The 23,286-nt window shown below is 33.0% G+C and overlaps 3 protein-coding genes across 3 annotated transcripts; 2 read left to right on the top strand and 1 right to left on the bottom strand.

Moving 5' to 3' along the window:
* The first annotated feature begins 1,459 nt into the window (after positions 1-1,459).
* Positions 1,460-6,803, top strand: LOC127836405 (toll-like receptor 4). The gene is made up of 2 exons (XM_052363024.1): positions 1,460-1,570; positions 3,020-6,803. The coding sequence occupies exons 1-2, from the start codon at positions 1,541-1,543 to the stop codon at positions 5,780-5,782; spliced, it is 2,793 nt and encodes a 930-aa protein (XP_052218984.1). The 5' UTR covers positions 1,460-1,540; the 3' UTR covers positions 5,783-6,803.
* Positions 6,804-10,409: 3,606 nt separating this feature from the next.
* Positions 10,410-14,041, bottom strand: LOC127835264 (toll-like receptor 4). The gene has a single exon (XM_052361601.1). It carries the CDS (start codon positions 13,409-13,411, stop codon positions 11,336-11,338), a length of 2,076 nt encoding a protein of 691 aa, XP_052217561.1. The 5' UTR covers positions 13,412-14,041; the 3' UTR covers positions 10,410-11,335.
* A 4,170-nt stretch (positions 14,042-18,211) lies between these two features.
* Positions 18,212-23,063, top strand: LOC127834522 (toll-like receptor 4). The gene is made up of 2 exons (XM_052360414.1): positions 18,212-18,352; positions 19,368-23,063. Exons 1-2 carry the CDS (start codon positions 18,332-18,334, stop codon positions 22,116-22,118), a joined length of 2,772 nt encoding a protein of 923 aa, XP_052216374.1. The 5' UTR covers positions 18,212-18,331; the 3' UTR covers positions 22,119-23,063.
* The last annotated feature ends 223 nt before the right edge of the window (positions 23,064-23,286 follow it).

Consider the following 23,286-nt stretch of genomic DNA (forward strand, 5'->3'; position numbering starts at 1 on the left):
AATGTCAAACGCATAGTTCATAAAAAAATATAGAATGCAAAATGTTCCAAATTTATAAGGGCGTTTCTCGAAATTTCTTTCACACAACAGTTGTGGATTGATAAATAAATGACATCAACCTATGCTCCTTCTAATGTTCAAATATGTTTAAAGATTTGACATTGATAACTTATATTACCAATTGGTCAAACAGTTTTTTCAGAGACGTTAAACGTACGTAGACGTTACTATTGGTTTCCTGGTGGCTATGAAAATGTCAACTATTGACGATATTTAGAACCTACAGCGTTTCACGTCATTTTAACGTTTCACTGTTTATTACTGCACTGTTCTTCAACAAATTAATTACAGTCTTATGCAAATCAAGTTCTTGTAAACTGCTGTAATATTCAAAAGGTGTGAATGTTTGGTTCTTCAAATTATATAGGCTTGTACCCGACATGTTTAGGGATCTAATCTGACGTTCATTAATGTCCTTGAACTGTGGCGATCTCCCTACCATTTTCTTTTTTTAAATCTTCAACTTCTCTTAATAAACATCGGTCGTCGCTCGAAACATATTCGCATGGTGAACACATTTCATCTAGATTTTGCGATAAGGTTCACGGAGTGTCCAATCATCATCAGCATGGACAACATTTTCTGAAATGTAATAACAATGTTCGTATTTATGCGATTGTTTTAATTAAAATGTTTAAACGTAGAAAATTCGCTTTATCGAAGTTTAATGCTTTGTTAGCTTTAAATTGTATTGCCATGGTAAAAATATTGGTGAATGTAAATGTATGATCTTTTAGCAAATGCTTTGTGTGAGGATATGCATTCATGGACTAGTAAGTTAAATTGTCTAGTGCAAGGGTAAGTGTTGTAACCATTTCAATTGTTAACATGATATATCTTGATTAAAAGGGGAATGAACAATATCTACAATTAGCTCAAGTCATTCGTATTATTACTACCGTCCAATATTCCGTCATTTTTGACGCTATCGCGTCCAATACATTCCGTATTATCCGATACGAGCTTAAATGATTATATCCGTCAATTCATGAATACGTGAATTCATTGACGACTCAAACGGATCAATGCGAAAAGATCATGTTTAAAAATTAATGCAGACATTTCAGTAAATAATCCAAAGCCTAAATAGAAATGCCATAAGGGGCATTTATGGACAAAATTCTCGAAAATACGAATATTCCTTAAATACTTATTCTTTAACATTGTTTAAATAAATAAAAACACACATTCATTAGGTTCACACCTGTCACCTGTCTGCAGCGAATGCTAAAAACATATACGACAATTACAGGTAGATTTCTTGAAAAATAATGTCATTTTAAACGGGAGGCAACACGTCATTATTACGTGACCATTGTTTGCAAAGTCGTTATAGATAACGTGATATATGGAACAAATAAAGTTCCTGATTCGTATCAGAAAATCTTCCCTTATCTTAGTCAATAATTTCCTCAAAACTATTATGTTTTATGATACGTGTGTTTTCTTTTTACAAGAAAATTAGTTTTAAAACTCGCATATGCAATTTAAGAATATTCGCTGCGGACAGGTATGTACCAAATTCTATTTTAAATATGTAAACAAATAAAGATTTTGTATAAATTCGTATTTTAGTTGTTTTTGGACATGCACGAAGTACAGTTATATGATTTAATTAGTATTTTCCTTATTCTATACCATCTCTTGTCTGTAAAACTTTTATCAAATGGACGGCTGCGTTGATTGTAATATTCATTTAATGGTTTTGTTATGGGTTTGTTCTTTTCAGAAATTATCGAATATTTTGTCTTAAAATACCTTTTATGAAATTCCCGTTTAGGTTTAGACATTCTTTTTGTAATATCAGTAATAATGTAACATTTTTTAAATATCAAATATATCGCAGCTTTATACACAATCATGTTCAATAATAGTTATATTACATCCGTTTACATTTTTAGCGTAAGTGCAAGTATTTACGTTAAATATACACTACACAATTAATCCGCGATAGAACGCAAGCGGTCATATCATTTCAAAACCTTATGTGATATTGGTTTGATGCATCGTGTTTCACGAGGTACAAAACCTTTTACCTTATTTAAAAAATTATTTAAGCATATTGTCAACGACGGACCTATTTCTCAAACTTACACTTCATCTTGTTTCATAATGAAGTAAATTCTTTTTTGTTAAGTTTCGTTTAGTGTTGTACTGGAAACTGTCGTTTTAAATTATTTAATCTTGTCTCGGCCAATACGGAATATATTCCACGCGAGCGAGTCGAATTCAATATTGGATGGTCACGAAATGCGAAAGTCTTTATCTAATTTCGATGTGATCGATTCCGCTATTAGATAAGATGTATCATGTTAATAGTTGAAAGAGTTACCGCACTTGCATGCATAAGAAATATTACACTTACTAGTACACAAACACAAATCAGCATACACAGTATTTGCTTAAATACCATACAAACTACATTTATGAATTGATATACAATGTGTAAACATACTTATTATACATATATTACAATATAAATTAAAATAAAAGTTAAAAAGAACATGTATCGAACAATGCGAAATAAGCCAGATATTTAATTCTGAAATTAAAAATGTCTGTACAGTCGCATTCGCCAGCATGTATATCACGCATGTACGATGTGAATCTAAATTTAGTTTAACGGATCATTTTAATTTCCTGCAACGATATATATTCATACGACACAGGAACGCTCACTCCGATCCTAATAAAAAGACGAATGTTTCGGTTATTGTAGGAATATATGTACGAACTATCTTTGTCACAATTGTCTCGGGGCGCTAATTTGTCTTTGCTGCATTTAATGAAATTCGTCTTTAATGTATACTTGTTCATGTCTATTGTGTGTTATTGTAACATATTTTTATCAATATATTAAAATTTAACACATATAAAAAACATATTATCTCCCATTAAATGTTAAACATTACAAACTCGCAGCAATCCCATTCACGAGTAACCGGCTATTATATTTCAGATCATGGCGATTTTAAAACCGTATAAGTTGTCCTTGCTGATGATTCTTGGATTCTCCATGACTTCTGTCGCCGAACCTATTGATGAAATGTGTTCACCATGTGTATGTGTTTCGAGCGATGAACGGGCTTTGTACAATGTAGATTGTAGATTCAACAAAAACCTGGAAGGGAGATTGCCAGAGTTCAAGGACATAAATGAAAGTAAGATTAGATCCCTGAACATGTCGGGCACAAGTCTATACAATTTAAAAAACCAAACACAAACACCTTTTGAATTTTACAGCAATTTACAAGAACTGGATTTGTTCAACACTTCAATTAATTTGTCGAAGAATAACAGTGCAACAGTAAACAGCGAAACGTTTAAAGGTCTTGAAAAGCTTGCGGTTCTAAATATCGCCCATAACGAACAGTTCCCGGTCACCAGTGAAACCGACAGTAACGTTTTTAAACGTTTAACGTCTCTGAAAAAACTGATTATGTATCAAATAAATTTGATACCAAGCGGTAATATGAGTTACCCAAGTCAAATATTGAGATATTTTTTAACATTAGAAGAAATATGGATCGATGGATTTTCAGTTCTTCCTTTTGGAACGGAGTTTCTGAGTATGCCAAACTTAACAGTTATTCGAATATCAGGGGACTTAATTAGGCCAATATGGCAGGACCAAGATTTCTGTTATATGCAAAATATCAATGACAACACATTTGCGAACTTGCTGTTTGTCAGAAATTTATCAATCCTGAACTGTGGTGTAAAGACAATTTCGAGGTATGCTTTTATAAACACGAAGAGCCTTCGTATGCTTGATTTATCTATGAATTATGAGTTGGGCCTTGGGGAACTAGACGGCTTGAGAAGTCTTAATTCGGGACTCGAAGTTCTTATTATGGACAGTCTAACACACCCGAACAAATTAGAATGCCCAAACAGAATTATGAAATCGACTGTTGAATTAATTAAACATATAACAGCTCTCAAAATGGTTTCATTAGATTATAACAAGATTTCAGAGATTGACAAGGACGCTTTTGAAATAATTCCAGAAAGCTTAGAACATCTACGAGTAAGACGAAATAAATTTGAGCTAGGATATTATCTGCTTTATGCAAGTCGGATGAAGAATTTAAGAAAGCTTGAGGCATCATTCACCCACATGGATCTCCAGTTTTCTGTTTTGAATGACAACTTAGAGTTTAAACATCCTCAAATGTATCAATATAATAATATCACATTGGCCCACAAAAATGTTAATTCTTTATCTCTTTCCAATGAAAACAATTCTTACATCGGACATCATAAGGACTTAGATTGCCCCAAATCGCTTTTATATTTTATTCCAACTGTTGTCATTACAGCTTTTATCCCGCCTAAATTGGAATACCTCGATATAAGTCACAGTAAGATTGGATTTCCAATATACGATTTCTATATCGATTCCAACAACTCACTAAAAACTGTCATTGCTTCTAATTCTCTATTGTACTGCTGGGATGGGCCGGTGCATGGTTTGCACAATATTGAAATGATTGATCTCAGTAACAACTTTTGTTCAAATGTAAATGAAAATTTCTTTACAAGTATTCTAAAACTGAAACGTTTACACATCCAACGAAATTACCTGCATTTGGTTGTTGCATACAAGAAGATTTTTCAGTCAAACAGCGAACTTGAATATATTGACTTATCCATTAACCGAATCAATAACATCCATCCACAACTATTTAAACATCAGAACAAATTGAAATGGCTTAATTTATCAATGAATAATTTAATGGTCGTTGATTATACTATATCTCACATGCAATTACTACGCGTGCTAAATCTATCAGATAATCACATTACGACACTTAGTAAAGAGTTCCGTTCTGACCTGGAAGGCATTGTGTCATCAAGAAACAAAATAACTTTGACGGTAGATCTGACTAATAATGTCATAAGCTGTTCATGTGACAACCTAGATGTACTCGAGTGGATCCTTGAACACACGTACCCAACTTCAAGTTTGTTGATTCTTAAAATGACGACATGCTATTATACCCATAATATCTCTTCAGGTCTTCCTTTACCTGTACTGATCAGGAGCAAGGCAGATATGTACTTCCAAGTTTCCTTCCTGCAAAAGTTTTGTCTGTCATACACGCCACTTCTGATTTCGATGGTTGTGTTACTCATCTTTATCATGAATGTCATTATTGGTGCTATCATACATAGGTTTAGATGGAAGATAAGGTACTGGTATTATGTTGGGAACAATAAAGAGGCTAGTGTTAATGGCTACACATCTATCGAAGCGTCGTTAAGATTTCAGCGATTCAAATACGATATATACCTGGCTTACGAGGAAGATGCTCATGAATTTGTTCTAGAAACACTGAGACCAAAACTCGTAGAACTGGATTATGTTGTGTTTGTACATGACGACATTCTTGAAGGACTGCCGCTTTGCAACGTTCTGACAAAATCTATTCATGCGAGCCGCGTTGTTGTGTTTGTGCTTTCAAATGGGTCCAGAGAAAGTTTGGAATGGAAGATAGCTGCACATATGACGAATGAAGAATCAAACCACAGAGGAAAACCGATCGCCTTGGCGATGTTCTACGATTCCAACTCAACCCGAGCGCTCCCGGAGGGTTTACAGGTCCTTCGAAGGGATGCGTTCATCGATTACCCTGCCAACGGCAGTGAAGATGAATATACCGCCTTCTTTGAGGACTTCAAAGCTAAAGTAAAGATTATTATGAATACGACATTTTGAATTCATAAGTACGTTTTGTACATAATGCCACATTGTTTTGTTTTGTAATGTATTGATCTTGATAGTTGTTTTGTAATATTCACGATAACACTTTCACATTGGTATTTACTACAATTGTCCACATGATGTCACATGTTTTATTTGCTTGAAGCAGTATTATACATTATTGATTTATCTGTTAATTATTTTATGTTAATGCCATTATTTAAAATAAACGGATTTTGACTTTGTATTATAGGCTCAGCTAAACAACTTAAATTGATGACGGACCATTTGTGCGGTGTTTGAATATGTTTTCACTGTCGGCTTGGAAAACAAAGGATACTTGTTGTAAATTTTACATAGGCAAATACTTTATTTACTGAGAAATTTCGATTAGCACAATTTAATTATACTGAAAATTTTGTTTCTTGGGCGCTGATTGTGCTAGAAACATGCAACTGTCACCAGTAAATGTTTCTTTCAACTGTAATCTGCAAAATAACAAGCTATTAATAAATCACGTTATTTAAATTTAAATCAGTATTGAATCGCATTTGCAATTGAAAGCTCGTGTAACTTGATACAAACCTTCCGGTTTCAGAAATGTTACCGCTTGTCTTTATTTGTTTAATTTTCTTAAATGTATATAATCCAGGCGTGTTTCTTTCATATTTGTCATTTTAGCGTCAATGAAGCTGAAGTGAATAAACACGGCAATTATGTGTATATGAGAAATAACTCATAGGTTAACATGTGTATTAGATACATATTCAGCTTGATGCGCGAAATATCCTCATAAATATGCATACATGAAGTCATTCACCTGGTTCAAATGAAATGTGACAATTTATTGACGATACGATATTAACTCTGTTTGGAATTATTTGTCGATGATATTTTCCAATGGTTGTCAATTTGGTGTAACCCTCGTTCATTGTTCCATGCGCAAACACTAAGCATTATGATTCGATGCTGGCATTGTAGTACCGAAATTGAACCATCTGTGTTAGTATCGATTTTGCATTGTGTTAATTCATGTAAACATCATATGCATTTATAAATAACCTTATAGTTTAATAAATTAAAAAAATCAATTAATCATGAAATAAGTGTTGTTAAGTTTCAATTATATATGGTCAGTTTTATGACTTTCAAGATCTACCTTTAGATAAAAAATCACCGGAAAATAACTCTATTTAACACCACAAGTATATTTAGCAATTAAACATTTTCATGTTGCGACTATGCTGAATGTACATTTTTAATCGAATAAAAATTGCTCCCAGCATATTAATGTATTCCGCGTTACTGTATCGTGCTTTATGAATGCATAAAGGCAGTGTTCGGTTACTATTGGCGAGCTGTACATTACTTGTATATCTGTTAAGATGCAGAGCAGGAAATTTAGGAAGCTATATCATGAAAATTATTGTAGAAAGATTAAATATCTTATTTAGGATGAGTTTAAGGAGCAAAATAAGTTATACTATATGTGATAATGTATGTATTTCAAAAAAATAAATATAACATATATTCCACATCATGATTGGACATACATTAAACAACAGAAATAATAGTTTCAGTTCTTAGAGAGTAGCAAAATATCACAACTTTTTTTCGTTTTATTTTTAAAATTTTATAAAACGTTCAATATCCGTCAAACTAAGCCTACCTAACATGTATTCTATTCATATTGACTTAAAAAAAACGTGTTTAACACGATGTTAAATAGTAGTCGACTTTAGTAATTCTATATTTTAATGGCTTAAGAAAGTGCGTTTTCGGTGAGCCGTTAGTGTCTACATGCTTATCAGTATTTAGGTTAGTTGAGTTTTAATTAAAAACTGAAAACAAACTTTGTCAAACGGAAGTAAATATTTGTTACACGTTTTGATGACGCGATGCAGGAAGGAAATGTTGATTGAATACCCTGACCTGCTGATTTTCCGGACGTTCTTGCATTGAATCAAAATCTTAAACATCGCAAAGACATCAGTTTCCTTTATGATTTGATTATTCATTCGCCATATGTTCAACTTCCACTCAACATGACGACTCTTCTCTTATCTATTTATTTCGTAAAGATGTATTCCTTCAGAATGCCGTCATGTATATACAGAACGCATTCCAGTTAAAAAAATAGTTGCGGCTTCAGTGCTTCAAAAATGACATCAGGCGCGGCGTTTTCATATGCCAGATTAAGGTCATACTTGAACAACATATTTTGCATAGAATTGTTTGCAATTCAAAACCGCGATATCTTTTCTGTGATCAATGTGGTACCAAAAGCGGTTATTCCATGTAAAACGATGTATTTGTTAGGCTGCAAAAATGATGTTACCAACATCAAATAACTTAACTACTCATGTTATCAACAAATAATCGTATGAAGCGCAGAACGTTTCCAGGAAGGACATTGAGTACATCAAGTCATGTTTAGTTTTGATGACTGCATTTGCTGGATGATCCGGAACGTTTTGAATGTAATAAAAAGACGATAGTTCAACCGTAAGAAGCGATAATGATGGATAAGTATGTTGTTTGATCCATCCCGGAACGTCCAGGTTTTTATACGAACAAGCAATTGTATTTTTGTGTCAGGTCGCTTTCCCAATAGATAACTGCATATGTGATATGAATTGGTTGAATCCAATCAAAGTGTTCATATACAAATCAATAAAGTAAACTTTGGTTTGATTATCAAATATCTCGCAATGCATGTTCATGCAGTTGATGGACAAATCAACACATCAACACATCATAGCTAAATATATGAGTGAAATAGCGTTGTATGTGCACTCCTCATTTTAGTTAAGAACCTATTTGTGCACTCAATCATTTTAGTTGAGAACCTATGAGATGAACCTACTTAAGTTTTGGATAAAACACAAATCCTTCGCAACAGAACATAAGTTGTTACTAAGATCACTAATTTCAAGTTTTTGGAATCGATATACAATTCATATATATGTATTCAAATTTTACTGTAACTGATATTAATGTCTTCTGACATGGTTGGAAAAATACAAAAAAGGTTTGGACACTCTGAATCGTTAACAGGTCTTACATTATCATACTGATCCAAATAGGCAAATGAACGGCTGAAATCCGCATTTGACGCACTTGATTCAATTAAACGTGGAGACATTCAAAGGATTGCAATATCTTACAACCCGATATCGTGAAAAAAACAACAGCAGACCCATGTGTGAAAACGATAGCTCAATCTTTCGTACTTGTTGCATCTTATTTCTAGTATATAATACTCCCGTTCGAATTTGACGACGATAATGATCAGATTCATGCTGATGTCCAAGAATGTGTTGATAATTATCTTGATGATGGTGAGGTTTATTATGAAGATGATGATTTTGATGATGATGATACTTGCGATGTCGATTATGGTGTTATGACGATGTTGTTGCTGCTGCTTCTGATGACGATAGCGCTACTTCCGCAGCTGCTACTGCTGCTTCTGATGGGATGATGGTGATTATCATGATGAGATGATGATGATAATCGAGAATATACCTACAAGTTTCTGTTTTCGTAAAACATATTTATCTTTTTAAGAATTGGTAATTTAATGCTACTTCAATTTACAAACTCACATTATATACATGTTTAAAGATCGTCAAAAGAGTAAAAACAAAATCAATGTGCACCGGTCCAGAAAAAGCGGGCTAAATGAAAAACAGACACGTATTTTTTGTTAATAATGAAAGTGAAAAACGTTTTATTATGCGATGTCTTCGAATAAAAAGGGGTATATTGTTTTGTTGGATGTCGATTTGTCTGTCGGTAGACCAGCTCGTTTCTGATCAATAACTCGTCAACGCATTAACCGATTGGCTTGATACTTCACATATGCATTGGCCTTGGAAGTAGATGACCCCTATTGATATTGGGCTCATAGGTTGAAGGTCAAGGTCACTATCACACTAAGTGTGAAAATCGTTTTCGATCAATAACTTGTCAACCAATTGACCGATTTCGAATATAACATATTTTGGTCCCCAGTGTTTTTCTAACGATAATCTACTTTAACGATAATGGCATGAGTCTGTAAGTTATAATTATAAAACGTTTTATGGCTAATCAGTAAGAGGTAAATAACTATAAAGTAAGCGAAGCATCTAAAGGAATGTGTCAAAAAACTAGGTGTAATAAAGTAAATAACTTTGAAAACTGAAGTGTGACAACATTGAAGTACGGGGAAGGGGATACGTTCCACTGCACCCTCAACTCAACCTTAAGGTAAAATTACATCATACTGAACACAATAATGTCTAGTTTAATCAACTGCACTGAAAGGACGCCCTCTAGAAATAGGGTTCGATGTACGGAACTGTAAAGTCAAAAATTACGCAAACGTAAATACACGAACATATTTTTTTTGCATATTTAATAAAGAATATATCAAGTTTATATTTTTTACTAGTAGTAGTATATATGCTTGTATAAAAACGTGTATTATCAACACTTCTTTTTTATTTATAGTATTATAATTGATTCACAATATCTTGTTTTTGTATCAAGCATAAATAATTGCTATTAATACAGGAATTCAAAAACTAATTCATTCATTAGAATTACAACGATATGTATGATTTCTATACCTATACATATATGAATGTCACGGAAATATAGGGATACAAAAGGGTCTCAACTTATGAACATATATTCTAGATCGATCAAAATTTTATTAAAATGAGTACTGTAAAACACAATGATAATACATATATTAGTAGAACATAGTTTATACATGAGTAATATTAACACATGTGATCAAGTTTCTAGGTCAAGACCTTAGTATATTGTTTACTAAAAAATCAGCCGTCCGATAAAGCCTTTTTTACGTACGTTATCGCAAAATGTATCATCCCATGAATGTATTTTATAAATTAATGTGTTCCATTTACATAACACACTAAGGTACACATGCATGCTGACGCTGCGACATGCGCTGTCGTATACTAAAATATACTTGGATACAGTTGATAATTATATCCAAATAATTACCACAATACAATGTAATCCCTCCATAAAAAGACATTGTACCCTTTTACCAAATACTTCATTATGATGGTCTCATAAATAAAACGGTCATTTATTAGACGACAGTACATTCCATGACGAATTGATACCATGGAAATCAAATTAAAATTTGTGTTGGAGCACATTTACATATTTTACAATTTGAACGTATTTTCCTGTCGTCTGCTCGTGTGTGTCTCAAGCAAAGTCTCATGTTGAACGAGTGTAAAAATAGTTGTTATTTATTACGGTGACTCAAAACACGGAATGAACTAAATGTTTAAAACGCCGCTTTGAAGACCTGGACAAACTAATCAAGAACAGAAATACTGAAGTCAATAATCATAAACAGAGAGAAATTCGTGTTGCCGTCAGTTTGCATGTTACGATCATGAAATTGCTTAAGTAATTAGAAGAATAATAAGAAACATCAAAGCATAGTACCAACAACAAACGTATCATCATAATACGTGATACTTAATGAATAATAACATGTGAGTAAATACTTAAACGCAAACATAAAACTATCTTTTTTTAAAGTTGTTTATCTTCAAAACTTTCAATCTTATTAATTTTAAGCTGGAAATCTTTCCAAAATGCGTCAATTTCTTCAATACTTGAATGTTCGGGATAATCAATAAAAGAATCCTGCGAAAGACTCCTTAAACTCTTGGGAAGATTCTGCGTACATCCTGAATTGTAGAAAATAACAATGCCAATCGAATGACCCCTTTTCACCGATTCGATTTCAGTCATTTCAACTGCACATTCCCATTCCGGGTCATTGTTGCATAACTTAGACACAACGAACACAACAACCTTACTGTCGTGAATGGCATTAATAACGGCATCATTTATAGAACAACCAGACTTAATATCGTTATAGGTAAACACTTCATAATGTACCTCGTTGAGTTTGGGTTTCAAAGTATCCAAGACAAATTCTTGTACATGTTCGTCATATACCAGGTAAATGTCGTGTTCAGACGTGTTGTTTAATGACATATAACCATTACGTTTGTTCATACTGACATAGTACCAATACCTTATCTTCCATCGGAATCTATGCACAAGACCACCGACAATAATATTAATAGACAAAAAGATAATGACAACTAGAACAACAATCAGAGCTGTGTATGAAGCACAGAAATTTTGCAAGTAATTTACCTGGAACTGTAAATCATTTTTTGAGTGTATCAAAGTTGCGTTTGGAAGCGACGAGGACCTGTTTGGAGTAAAGTAACATTCGGAAATATTCACTGCTAGTAAATTATTAGAAGGCTTGATGCGATCAAGGATCCACTCCAATACTTCTAAATTTTCACAAGAACAAGCTATAACATTTTTCCTTAGATTTAGAGTAAGTGAACCATTCTTCCTGGTAGATGCGATATTATCAAGATCTGATCGAAGTTCTTTTGTCAGAGTGTACATATGATTATTTGACATATCTAATAACTCCAATGATTTCATGTGACTTATCCTGTTATCAAAAGCAATCAAATTATTATTAGCCAAATTTATCTTTTTCATTTTAGTTTGATTCGCAAAAAGCAATGGATGGAGTCTACTTATTCTATTGACGGACAAATTAATAATTTCAATCTCAAAATTTGAGTGAAATAATTTCTTATTCTCAACAGCATAGAAAAGATTATTTCGTTGAAGATACAGACGTTTCACTCTGGGCATACTTTTAAAGAAATCCGTCTTAACAATGGAACAAAAGTTATTACTTAGGTCGACTTCTTCTACATTTTCAACCCCATGTACCGGTCCCGCCCAGCAATACAAAAGCGAATATGCGCCAAAGAAATATCTCAATGAATTATTGGTGTCTATATAAAAGTCATATATAGGATATCCAATTTTGCTGTGACTAATATCTATTCTCTCCAAGCGTGGTGGAAGAAATCCCGTTACGGAAATCGTTGGAATAAATTTTTGAGGTTTCGGGCAATCGAAGTTATCTAATTTAGCATCGCTTTTAACAATCTCCTCGTTGGTCATTAGCAAATTAGGGTCATTAAACGAGGTTGAACGGGAATTGGTATGACGCCAGAGATTAAATTCATGTCCAAAAAAGTTATATGAGATATCAATTTTCTTCAGATTAGTCAACTGATAAGCGTAAAAAATGTAAAAACCTAGCTCAAACTTGTTTCTTCTGAGACGTAAGTGTTCCAGAGACTTTGGCAATTTAAAAATTGCCTCTAGTTCAACCGAATGAATTCGATTGTCATCCAAGGACAAAAACTTTAAGGAGGTGTTCGTAAGCGATGCTGCCATTGTCTTAGTTATATTGATATCGCATCCTAAAGAATTTGTTGTTTGAACACTGTCAAGATACAGGGATTGAATACCATGAGGTAAACTTGTAAAGCTGATGGCTGCCTTCTCTATTGTCAGTTCGTAATTTTGAGATAAATCTAGTTGAATGAGTTTTACCATTGTTTTAAACGCATTTTTCGATATGCTCAGTAGTCCACAATGGACGATGGACAGATTGCTGACGTGAACCAGGTTCGCCAACGTGTTGTCAGTGATTTGTTTCATGTCGCAGTAATCAGGATACTCCTCCGATGGTGTAATAAATACTCCGGTCATTACTATAGACTTCAAATTCGACATATGTCGAAAATCTTCACTAAACGGCTCCAAGGTAAATCCGTCAATCCATATTTCTTCGAGAGAGTGTATGTTTCTCCATATATTGCTCGGATAACTAGTATTGATGTGATAGATAAAAGTCGTCTGATATGTAACTAATTTCTTCAGAGACTTCAAATGGTTGAAAACGTATTCATTTGTTGTGTTTGTGAGTGGCAGGTCTACGTTGTGCGAAATATTTAGGACTTGTGTTGTGGAAAGTCCGAAGAAGGTTTCGCTGTCAATTGTTGCGGTGTTGTTCATTTTCCAGTTGATTGATGTGTTAAACAGATTCAAGTCTTGCAGATTAGAAAAATTTGCAAATGGTGTTTTCGTTTGGCGCGTGAGGTTCTGAAGATTGTTATTGGACATATCCAATTTAACGATCTGCTTTTCCGAGATATGTTTGAATACAGGTATTTGACCGTTCAGTGTCGGATTTGAGGCGCAGTTCACAGAATACAAACCGGAAGTTTCGTTTGATGAAAAACATACACAGGGAGCACATTTATCATTGTGAACCGTTTCTCCTAAAATACTCGAAAGCACAAAGCTCAGGTGTAAAAGGGAAATAACTCGCACAATTATCCCTGCCATATTCTGAAAAAAAAGAGAAAATACTATTGGTTACACTGTGACTGAAATCATTTTTCTACATGACCTATAACAGTAGTAAAATCATTGTTTGCGTAAAACGTTAAAAGTGCTGTGCAAAGATAATTGACGCCTATATGGCTTCGCTTGTATGCAGCGAACGCATAGCTTTTTGAAACGCTATATATTCCGTTTCATGGAAGAGGGTAGGGCGATCTGAAGTAATAACAATCCGTGACAAACCGGGTACAATGGAGACACCAAATACACTACACCTCGTCACCTCGTCTTATAGATAGAGATCCAGATAGTGGGCGATTGTTTTATCTTACAAAGAAGCACAACACATTTAATTTTTTCCAAAGGTGGTGTCTGTTGTAACTGTTTCACTGTTTAAATGCAAACATGTTAGTGTGAATGTTTTTGTATATATATATATATATATATATATATATATATATATATATATATATATATATATATATATATATATATATATATATATATATATATATATATATAATTTATTTGTATACCTCTTTGTTGGTTTAATCTTAGAAGGAAATTTACCCAACAGAAAAAGTTTTTTTGTTATTAATTTATTAATTAACTTTCTTGAGTACATACTATTTTCTATATAACCTTCTTCGGTAGTTTTATATAAGCATACTACGCGACGTCCAATCATTACACAGACGAAAATAACATCCAACACATAATATTACTAAAAAAGAATTGGGATGATGTTTGATATAGGAGCCTACTATTAAAAATATAATATATTATTCACACATATATCGGAACATATCATTGTATCGCTGAACTACGCGCATGTGTATTATATCAGAATGCAGTTTATTATTTAGAACGTTAATAACTGTAGATTTTAATTTATGTATCGAAAACGTCTCAATTCAACCACGGTAAAGATTATTTAAACCAACTTCAGTAGTCACAAAAAAGTAATCAAATATCATCAGAATCTGACTGACGATTTATAAAATATAAATATGGTTTCTATATATACATTTAATGGTTGCCTAGTATTATTAATTATGTTTCTAAAATAATAACATAAACCAATCTAAAATGCCCATACAAGTTCCTGGCTTTGATGGATGAATATGTCAACACGCACACAAGCAATGTAATAGGTCAAAAGATTATCGAAATAGAAATATATATGTGTACTATGGTAAGATAAATAAGTTACTTACTCAATCAATCAACGCAGACGAAATATTAATATGAACATACATTTCTTTGTTTGATCAAACAAACTATGTCTAATCATGCAATTAGATGTGTTGTCACGTACGTTTTGCGATAATAGTATGACCATTTATTTCCGGGATCTATACAGTTTCATTTAATCGTCCTCAACAAAGAAATTATTCGAAACCAATCAGTACACCAATCTATATGCCGAACTGCATATGTCTGGTTTAACAATCATAAAAACAAGGTTCGCTTAAATAAAATCAAAGTTCAGGATCAGTAAGTGTTCATCGCGTATAGCACGGACAATTTTTCAAGTTATTTCACCAGAGAAACGAGCGAGGTAAGGAAATGAATGCAAACCACCAATATAACAATAAGAAACCGAAATAGCAGTCAAATCGCTTGGGCAAAATGTTTTTGTTTCAAAGTTCCTTTAAAATCATCATGAAATAACGACCGGTAAATAAGTTGTATACGTCATTAATGCAATGTATTTTTTTTTAATTTACTCTATATTTTAATTCAACATTGAAAGCTTTAATACATAAATGTCATGTTGGAATATTTGTCTATAATTAACAACTCCACAAACGGAAACATAATGACATCCAAAATATGTTATTGCTTGTGCAAACAATAAATACCTTATTACACCAGATATTTTGCAGGCCTGCATATCCATGACCCTATATAGGCGACATACAACTGTTAAGAAAAGGTTTTATAAAGCTAGTGTATGTTGTCTAATGCTGATTATTGTATTTGTATTTGTTTTTCAGACAAAAACACTGTGTAAGTATCTTATCAGAGTAAAATAGTTTGGGATTTGTTTCGATGGCAGGGAAATGTAAATATTTTTTTTTACAAATAACGTTACATTTTTGTTGCAATACATGCGTTAATTAATTGTATTTATTGCATAAGCTACTCAAACATTTACTTGATTATTCATTTGACAAGGACATTATCGGGGAGAAGCGACAGGATGCTTTTAAGTTTTGGCTATTATATTAGTGGACTGAGTTAAGTAAAACGTTGGGTACAATCGTACATTACCATGAACGCAGTAATCAAAACAGAACCAATGTTTCAGGTATGTTTTATACAGCGGTATAATACATTGAATCATTCGAACTACTTTTAAATTAATAAAATAGCAATATTTATTTTAAAGGATGCGCCTGTAAAATACAATTGCCTACTTTCAGTAGACAAGCGTCTATATTGTCTAAATTTCTATGAACAATAATCATTAAATTTTCCTGAAAACACGTAAAGCTACAATTTATTATGTTCGCCTTCGTATACGTTTTTAGATGAATGGATGATATGTTTTATGTTTGGACATTTAAAATGTTAATATACCATACACTTATATACACTAATGTGCATGTCTTTTTAATAAAAAATAATTCCCATAACATTGTAAACATAGACGTTCAGATTCATTGTGACTATATTGATTTAGAGACCATAACGTTCCCTTGTTTAATGGTTACTGAGCGATAATAACAGTATTTTTTGTAAATAAATGATGCAAATTATGACTGACAAAATAGAAATACTTAACTTTCCAATTTTATTTTCCATTAAAATCATCATGATATTACGAGGATCATTGCAATAAAAAATAGTTGATCAATAATTAAACAAACAATAGACTCTAATGCTAAAATATGTGGTATAGAAAACACAGGACAGAACACTTAACGCGTATATATTTTATTAAATTAAGTATTGAACATCGAGCAAACAAGCGAACACAGACCTAAAACTGCACTGTTAAAGTCTATTTTTATGGTAAATGTTATAATTATTTTAACCTAATGCTATTTCAAATTGAACAAGTGTAAGATAATCATAAAAATATGTCTCAGTACAATGTGTCCAGCATTTTACAAATACAGACAGAACTGTACAGCGACTCGTTAGAACTTAATCATTTTTAGTTTGGACAAAATAATGAATTTATTTTGTTTACAGCAATAAATAAAATTAGCATAATTAATCAACACGTAAAGTTGTAAAAAATGAAAAAATAAATCGCTTACCTAGTCTACCTTGACATCCAATACGTATTCACGGCAACACTTTTCTACCAAAGACGCACACGATTGTTGAGTTGTGATGCTGATCGGAAGAAAAATCGCATAAAGAAACGAAACAAAATACATTGAAAGTAACTAGATTGAAACGATAAAATAAGGTTTCCCGCGACGATCTGTCTAAAGTTTCGACTGCGAAAGGATATTGTAATTTTAAGACACTAGGCCTGATGGCATAACTAGTTTAAGTTCGTAAGTTGTATGGCTATTCTATTTCAAACAATGTCGTCTGCCTACAAGATAATATCGAGTTTAAATGATTAATATGATAATGCCGATAATCTGCATGACGATGATGATAGTAAAGAAGAATATATTGATGAACACATAAAAATATTTCCGTGAAAGTAGATAGTAACCGAACGTTTGACAGAAGAGATTAAAAGATAATAAAGATAGTATATATTTTGAGGTGAATTGAAATATTTTATAAAAAGTCATGTGTGATGTTTGTGCTAGAAAAGTATGCTTTAATTTGGAAAAATGCATTTATTTTACATATTCATAATATAAATGAATACTTACAGTGTTGTGTTTGTTTAGATTTCTGGTTATTAAGATATGCAACATCATGTGTATACTTTTGTTACAATAACAGTTATAATAGTCATCAACTTGACATTATCATCAACACATAACTAGCATACAATTAACTTTAAACTACAATGGCTTGTCTTACAAACTATTTAGACGAATGGCGACCAAATAAAAAAAATGAACGCATGGATGCATAACGCTTCCGTGTTAGCAGGAAGAAAAACTGTATTATATCATTGTTATTCTTTGTCTAGCTTTGAATGGCAACGAGATTAAAGGTATATATAAATTTCCGTGACCGTGATAATGTCAATCAATATACCCTAATATAAATTAACTATTCCCTTATAAAATCTCAATCACATGATACTTCGGTAACTATAAGGATCTTACTCACTCGTAAACGTCGCATATTCATTATATGACTATATACTGCAGAAAGGTATGTAACTAATGAATTTGTTTTCAATACTTTTAACTTTGCAAGGCAATCTGTGTTTATTATTTAAAACCTTATGTAAATGCATTAAGTGCAGATAGATGTTTTTCTTACATTATTATTCTTGCTCTTAATTAGATTGTGTCGCCATAGTTATTTTATAAGATAAACCGAAGAGGCGAATGAAGTATTATTGAAATCGATGTGTATACTATGTTTTGTTCGTTCCTTTGATAGTTTCTTAACACATTAAAATACGTAGCCATTATAATTTGTCATAAAATATCACTTATTCTATTCCCTTTTTTGCCTATTTAATCATTGTGTAAAATTAGTATACATATTGAAGGATAGAGGATAGATTGGAGGATAGAAGTAACATTTCAAACATTCCATGCCAAAAAAGTATTGAACAAAAAGGCTTATATAAGACTTCTTCAATGACTGTGACATTGGTAAGTCGATGTTGAAGAATCGAAAGCTAATGTGTGTATAGTATATTTCTTACCCGATAACTTTTTATTATAAGTAACTGATGGTCAGAAATTTGTGCACGTTCTAAAACAATGGATCACGAATCTAGAATGCTTGGTGAGGATACTTTGAAAATGAATGAGTTTAGATAGCAGACCCGCCAAATGTTGTATTGTTTGAAAAACGGACAATAACTGTTATTTGCGCTGCGCGTTTCGGATTTTTATCGAACTTGACCACTATTGTTTGTCCCCAAGGGTTTATAGAAAGTTTGATGCTGCTGGATAACAAATTGCGCTTCCGTTCTATATAAACAAATATTTTTAAACAGTTTGGTGAAGATTTAATAAAAACTGCAGGGCTTTGACAGCTGAAAAAATTAATCTGCTGCCTCCTAAACCCGCCCATTCGCCTCAAGAACACACCTTTCTAAAAGGGTGTTTCCATAAAACGTTCTGTCAAGAGACAAGCATATACACATCACATTTACGGTTGTTAAGGAAGACCAAATATATAAATTCAAAAAAGACTTACCTACTTTCAGATCATGGCGATTTTCACACCGAATATGCTGCGTATGTTGCTGGTGTTTGGACTCACGGTGACCAGCATCGCAGACCCTATTGATAACACGTGTTATCCCTGTGTATGTATTTCGAACAATGAACAAGATTTGTACAGAGTGGACTGTAGATCTAATGCAAAACTTGCAGGGAGATTGCCACAATTTAAGTACATTAATGAAAGTCAGATTATTTCCCTGAACATGTCGGGTACAAGCCTCTATAATTTGAAAAACCAAACACAAACGCCTTTTGAAAATTACAGCAGCTTACAAGAACTGGATTTGTACAACACCTCAGTTGATTCATTTAAGAACAGTATTGCAACATTTAAAAACGATACTTTCAAAGGCCTTGAAAAACTGCAATTTCTCAATATGGCGCATAACGAAGAATTCCCAATTACAAATAAAAGTGACAGTAACATGTTTGTACGTTTAAAGTCTCTGAAGAAACTTATTATATACCAAAATAACTTGGTACCAAGCGGAAATATTGGTTATCCTGGTAATATCTTGAAACATATACCCACTTTAGAAGAGTTATGGATCGACGGGTTTTCAGTTGCTCCCTTTGGAAAAGAGTTTCGGAATATGTCAAACTTAACAATTCTTCGAATATCCGGTGACTTGATTAGGCCAATATGGCAGTATAAAGATTTCTGTGCAATGCAAACAATCGATGACCACACATTTGGAAATTTGCTGTTTGTCCGAAATTTATCAATCATAAACTGCGGCGTACAAAATATTTTGAGCAATGCCTTTATAAAAATGACCCATCTCAGGATGCTTGATCTGTCTATGAATGATGGGTTGAACTTAAATAATATCTTCGGCTTGCAAAGTCTTAATTCAGGACTAGAAGTTCTTATTTTAGACAATTTTAAAAATAAAAACAAAGTAGAATGCCCACTCTCAATTACGACATCGACAGCAAAATTGCTTCAGAACTTGACAGCTCTAAAAATGCTATCATTAGATAATAACAAGATATCAGAAATTGACAAAGACGCGTTTGAAATTTTACCAAAGTCTCTAGAACATATACGAGTGAGAAGAAATAGATTTGAGCTGGGATATTATCTGCTCTATGCATACCAGATGCCAAATTTAACGAAACTCGAGGCATCATTTACCCATATGGATCTCCAGTTTTCTGTTATGCAAGGAAATTACAAATCCGATTCTTCACCTCGTCAAAAGCATTTACATGAACAAATTACAACTACTGGTTCCATAAATAACCATTTCAGAACCTACGCAGGACATAACACGGAATCAGACTGCCCAAAACCGTTATTATACTATATTCCAACTATAACAATAACCGCTTTTCTACCACCAAAGCTAGAATATATCGATATAAGTCATTGTAAGATTGGATTTCCAATATATGATTTTTATATAGATTCTAACAACTCATTGACAACAGTCCTTGCTTCTAGTTCGCTGCTTTACTGCTGGGCAGGACCAATACACGGCGTAGAAAAAGTCGAAATAATTGATCTCAGCAACAATTTTTGTTCAAGTGTTGATTTAGAGTTCTTTACAGGCTTTCCGAATCTTAAACGTTTACACCTCGAACGCAATTATCTGTATTTTGTTGTTGCATATAAAAAAATATTTCAAATAAATAACAAACTTGAGTACATTGACTTGTCTGTTAACCGAATCAATAACATCCATAAAGAATTGTTTAAAAATCAGACCAATATGAAATGGTTGAATTTATCAAAGAATAATTTAATGGGTTTTGAACATAAGATATCTCACATGCTGTCACTTCAGGTTTTAAATCTATCGGATAATCACATTATGACACTAAGTAAAGTGTTTCGTTCTGACCTAGAAAGCATTGTGTCATCAAGGAACAACATAACTTTGACGGCGGATCTGACCGAGAATGTCATAAGCTGTTCATGTGACAACCTGGAAGTATTGGAGTGGATACTGGAACACACACTTCCAACTTCAAGTTTGTTGATTCTTAAAATGACGACATGCTATTATACTCATAATGTCTCTTCAGGTCTTCCTAAACATGTTCTTATCAGGAGCAAGGCAGATCTGTTCTTCCAAGTTTCCTTTCTGCAAAAGTTTTGTATGTCATACACGCCGCTTCTGATTTCATTGGTTGTCTTACTCTTTTTTATCTTTAATATCATCATTGGTGCAATCATACATCGGTTTAGATGGAAGATAAGGTATTGGTATTATGTTGGAAACAACAAAGACTTTAGTCCTAACGGCTACACATCTATCGAAGGTTCGTTACAATTTCAACGATTTAAATACGATATATGCCTGGTTTATGAGGAAGACGCTCGTGAATTTGTTTTGGAAATACTGAGGCCAAAACTCGAAGAACATGAATATGTTGTGTTTGCACATGACGACATTCTGGAAGGACTACCGCTTTGCAACGTTCTGACAAAATCTATCCATGCGAGTCGCGCTGTTGTGTTTGTGTTGTCAAAGGGGTCAAGAGAAAGTTTGGAATGGAAGATTGCTGCACATATGACCAATGAAGAATCAAATCACAGAGGAAAGTCAATATCTTTGGCGATGTTCTATGATTCCAGCTCAACAAGGGGACTACCGGAGAATTTACAGCTGTTACGGCAGGATGATTTTATCGATTACCCTATCAACGGTAGTGAAGATGAATTGTCAGCATTTGTAGAAGACTTCAAAGCTAAATTGAGTGCTATAGTTACTACGACAGTGTAATTTAGTAATCATTTAGTCATACTTCACAAAAATGCCATATTGGTAGATCTTGATACAATTATATGTGTTTGTAACATTCCTGTCATAATATCCCATCTGTATTTCTATCTCGTAGATTGTGTACGGCCGATATAATGCCATGTTTTTGTTCTATGTTTAAAGAATCGTTAAAATGTGTTTGTGAAGCATGTTTATATTTTGAATGATATACTTTTAAATTATCGGCATTTTTATTTTCAATACACTTATAAACCTTATATTAAAACACTATTTGTATATACTATTTAATTGTTTATTGTTCAACTGGTTTATATATTCAACATTGGCCCCCAATAGTTGTTGAATCTTTAGGAATCCACCAAAGTGTAAACGGATAAAAATCGTGTTATCTAAAGTGTTGTCAGTGTTGCAATACATTAACAATTGACAGATAACATAACGTGTTTCAAACATAATGGAAAATACCATCGCCTAACTTTATTTGTATTATTATTTCGGAAAGTAAAACATGTATGCATGTTCGCTCCATACCTCATTTTGACATAAAGGCGCAAATGAAGTGAGTCTACACTTCACGTTTATGTCAAATGTACATCGGAGACAACTATAGTGTTAACACATGTGTTTGATATATTATTCATGCATGAAAAATAATGAATGTTGTCGTGATTCCCCTGATTCGAATCAACATGACAAATGACGGCGCTTTGACAGTATTGCACACAATATGCATTTTGCCTCTTGCAATAATTCACGTTGTTGCGGACAGTCTTTGTTGTCACAACGGACGGAAAAACGACAACAGGGATTTGCAGACAGACAAACAAACAACAGAGAAAAAACAGTTGCTGAATGTGTATTCTATATGTCATGTTTATGATTCCATGTTTAAGTGTTCCAATTTGAAGCTTTGTTGTATTTCACAAATAAACACGATAAAAATCATTGTTGAAACTTAAGATAAACGCCTGAGTATATGCGGTTTAAAATAATGTTGTTACAATGGTATCAGTTTTACATCACATGTATTGTTAACAAATCCCAAAACGTGTTACATACCTACCAGCTGTTAAAATATTGAAATATTACCGCAGTCGGTACTTGTACTTTTTCTTTAAATGACTGTTCTCTCCATATCTCTTTGATGACAATAAGGCAGATACGAGAT

This window comes from Dreissena polymorpha, chromosome 6, assembly GCF_020536995.1.
Source record: "Dreissena polymorpha isolate Duluth1 chromosome 6, UMN_Dpol_1.0, whole genome shotgun sequence".
NCBI classification, from domain to species: domain Eukaryota; kingdom Metazoa; phylum Mollusca; class Bivalvia; order Myida; family Dreissenidae; genus Dreissena; species Dreissena polymorpha.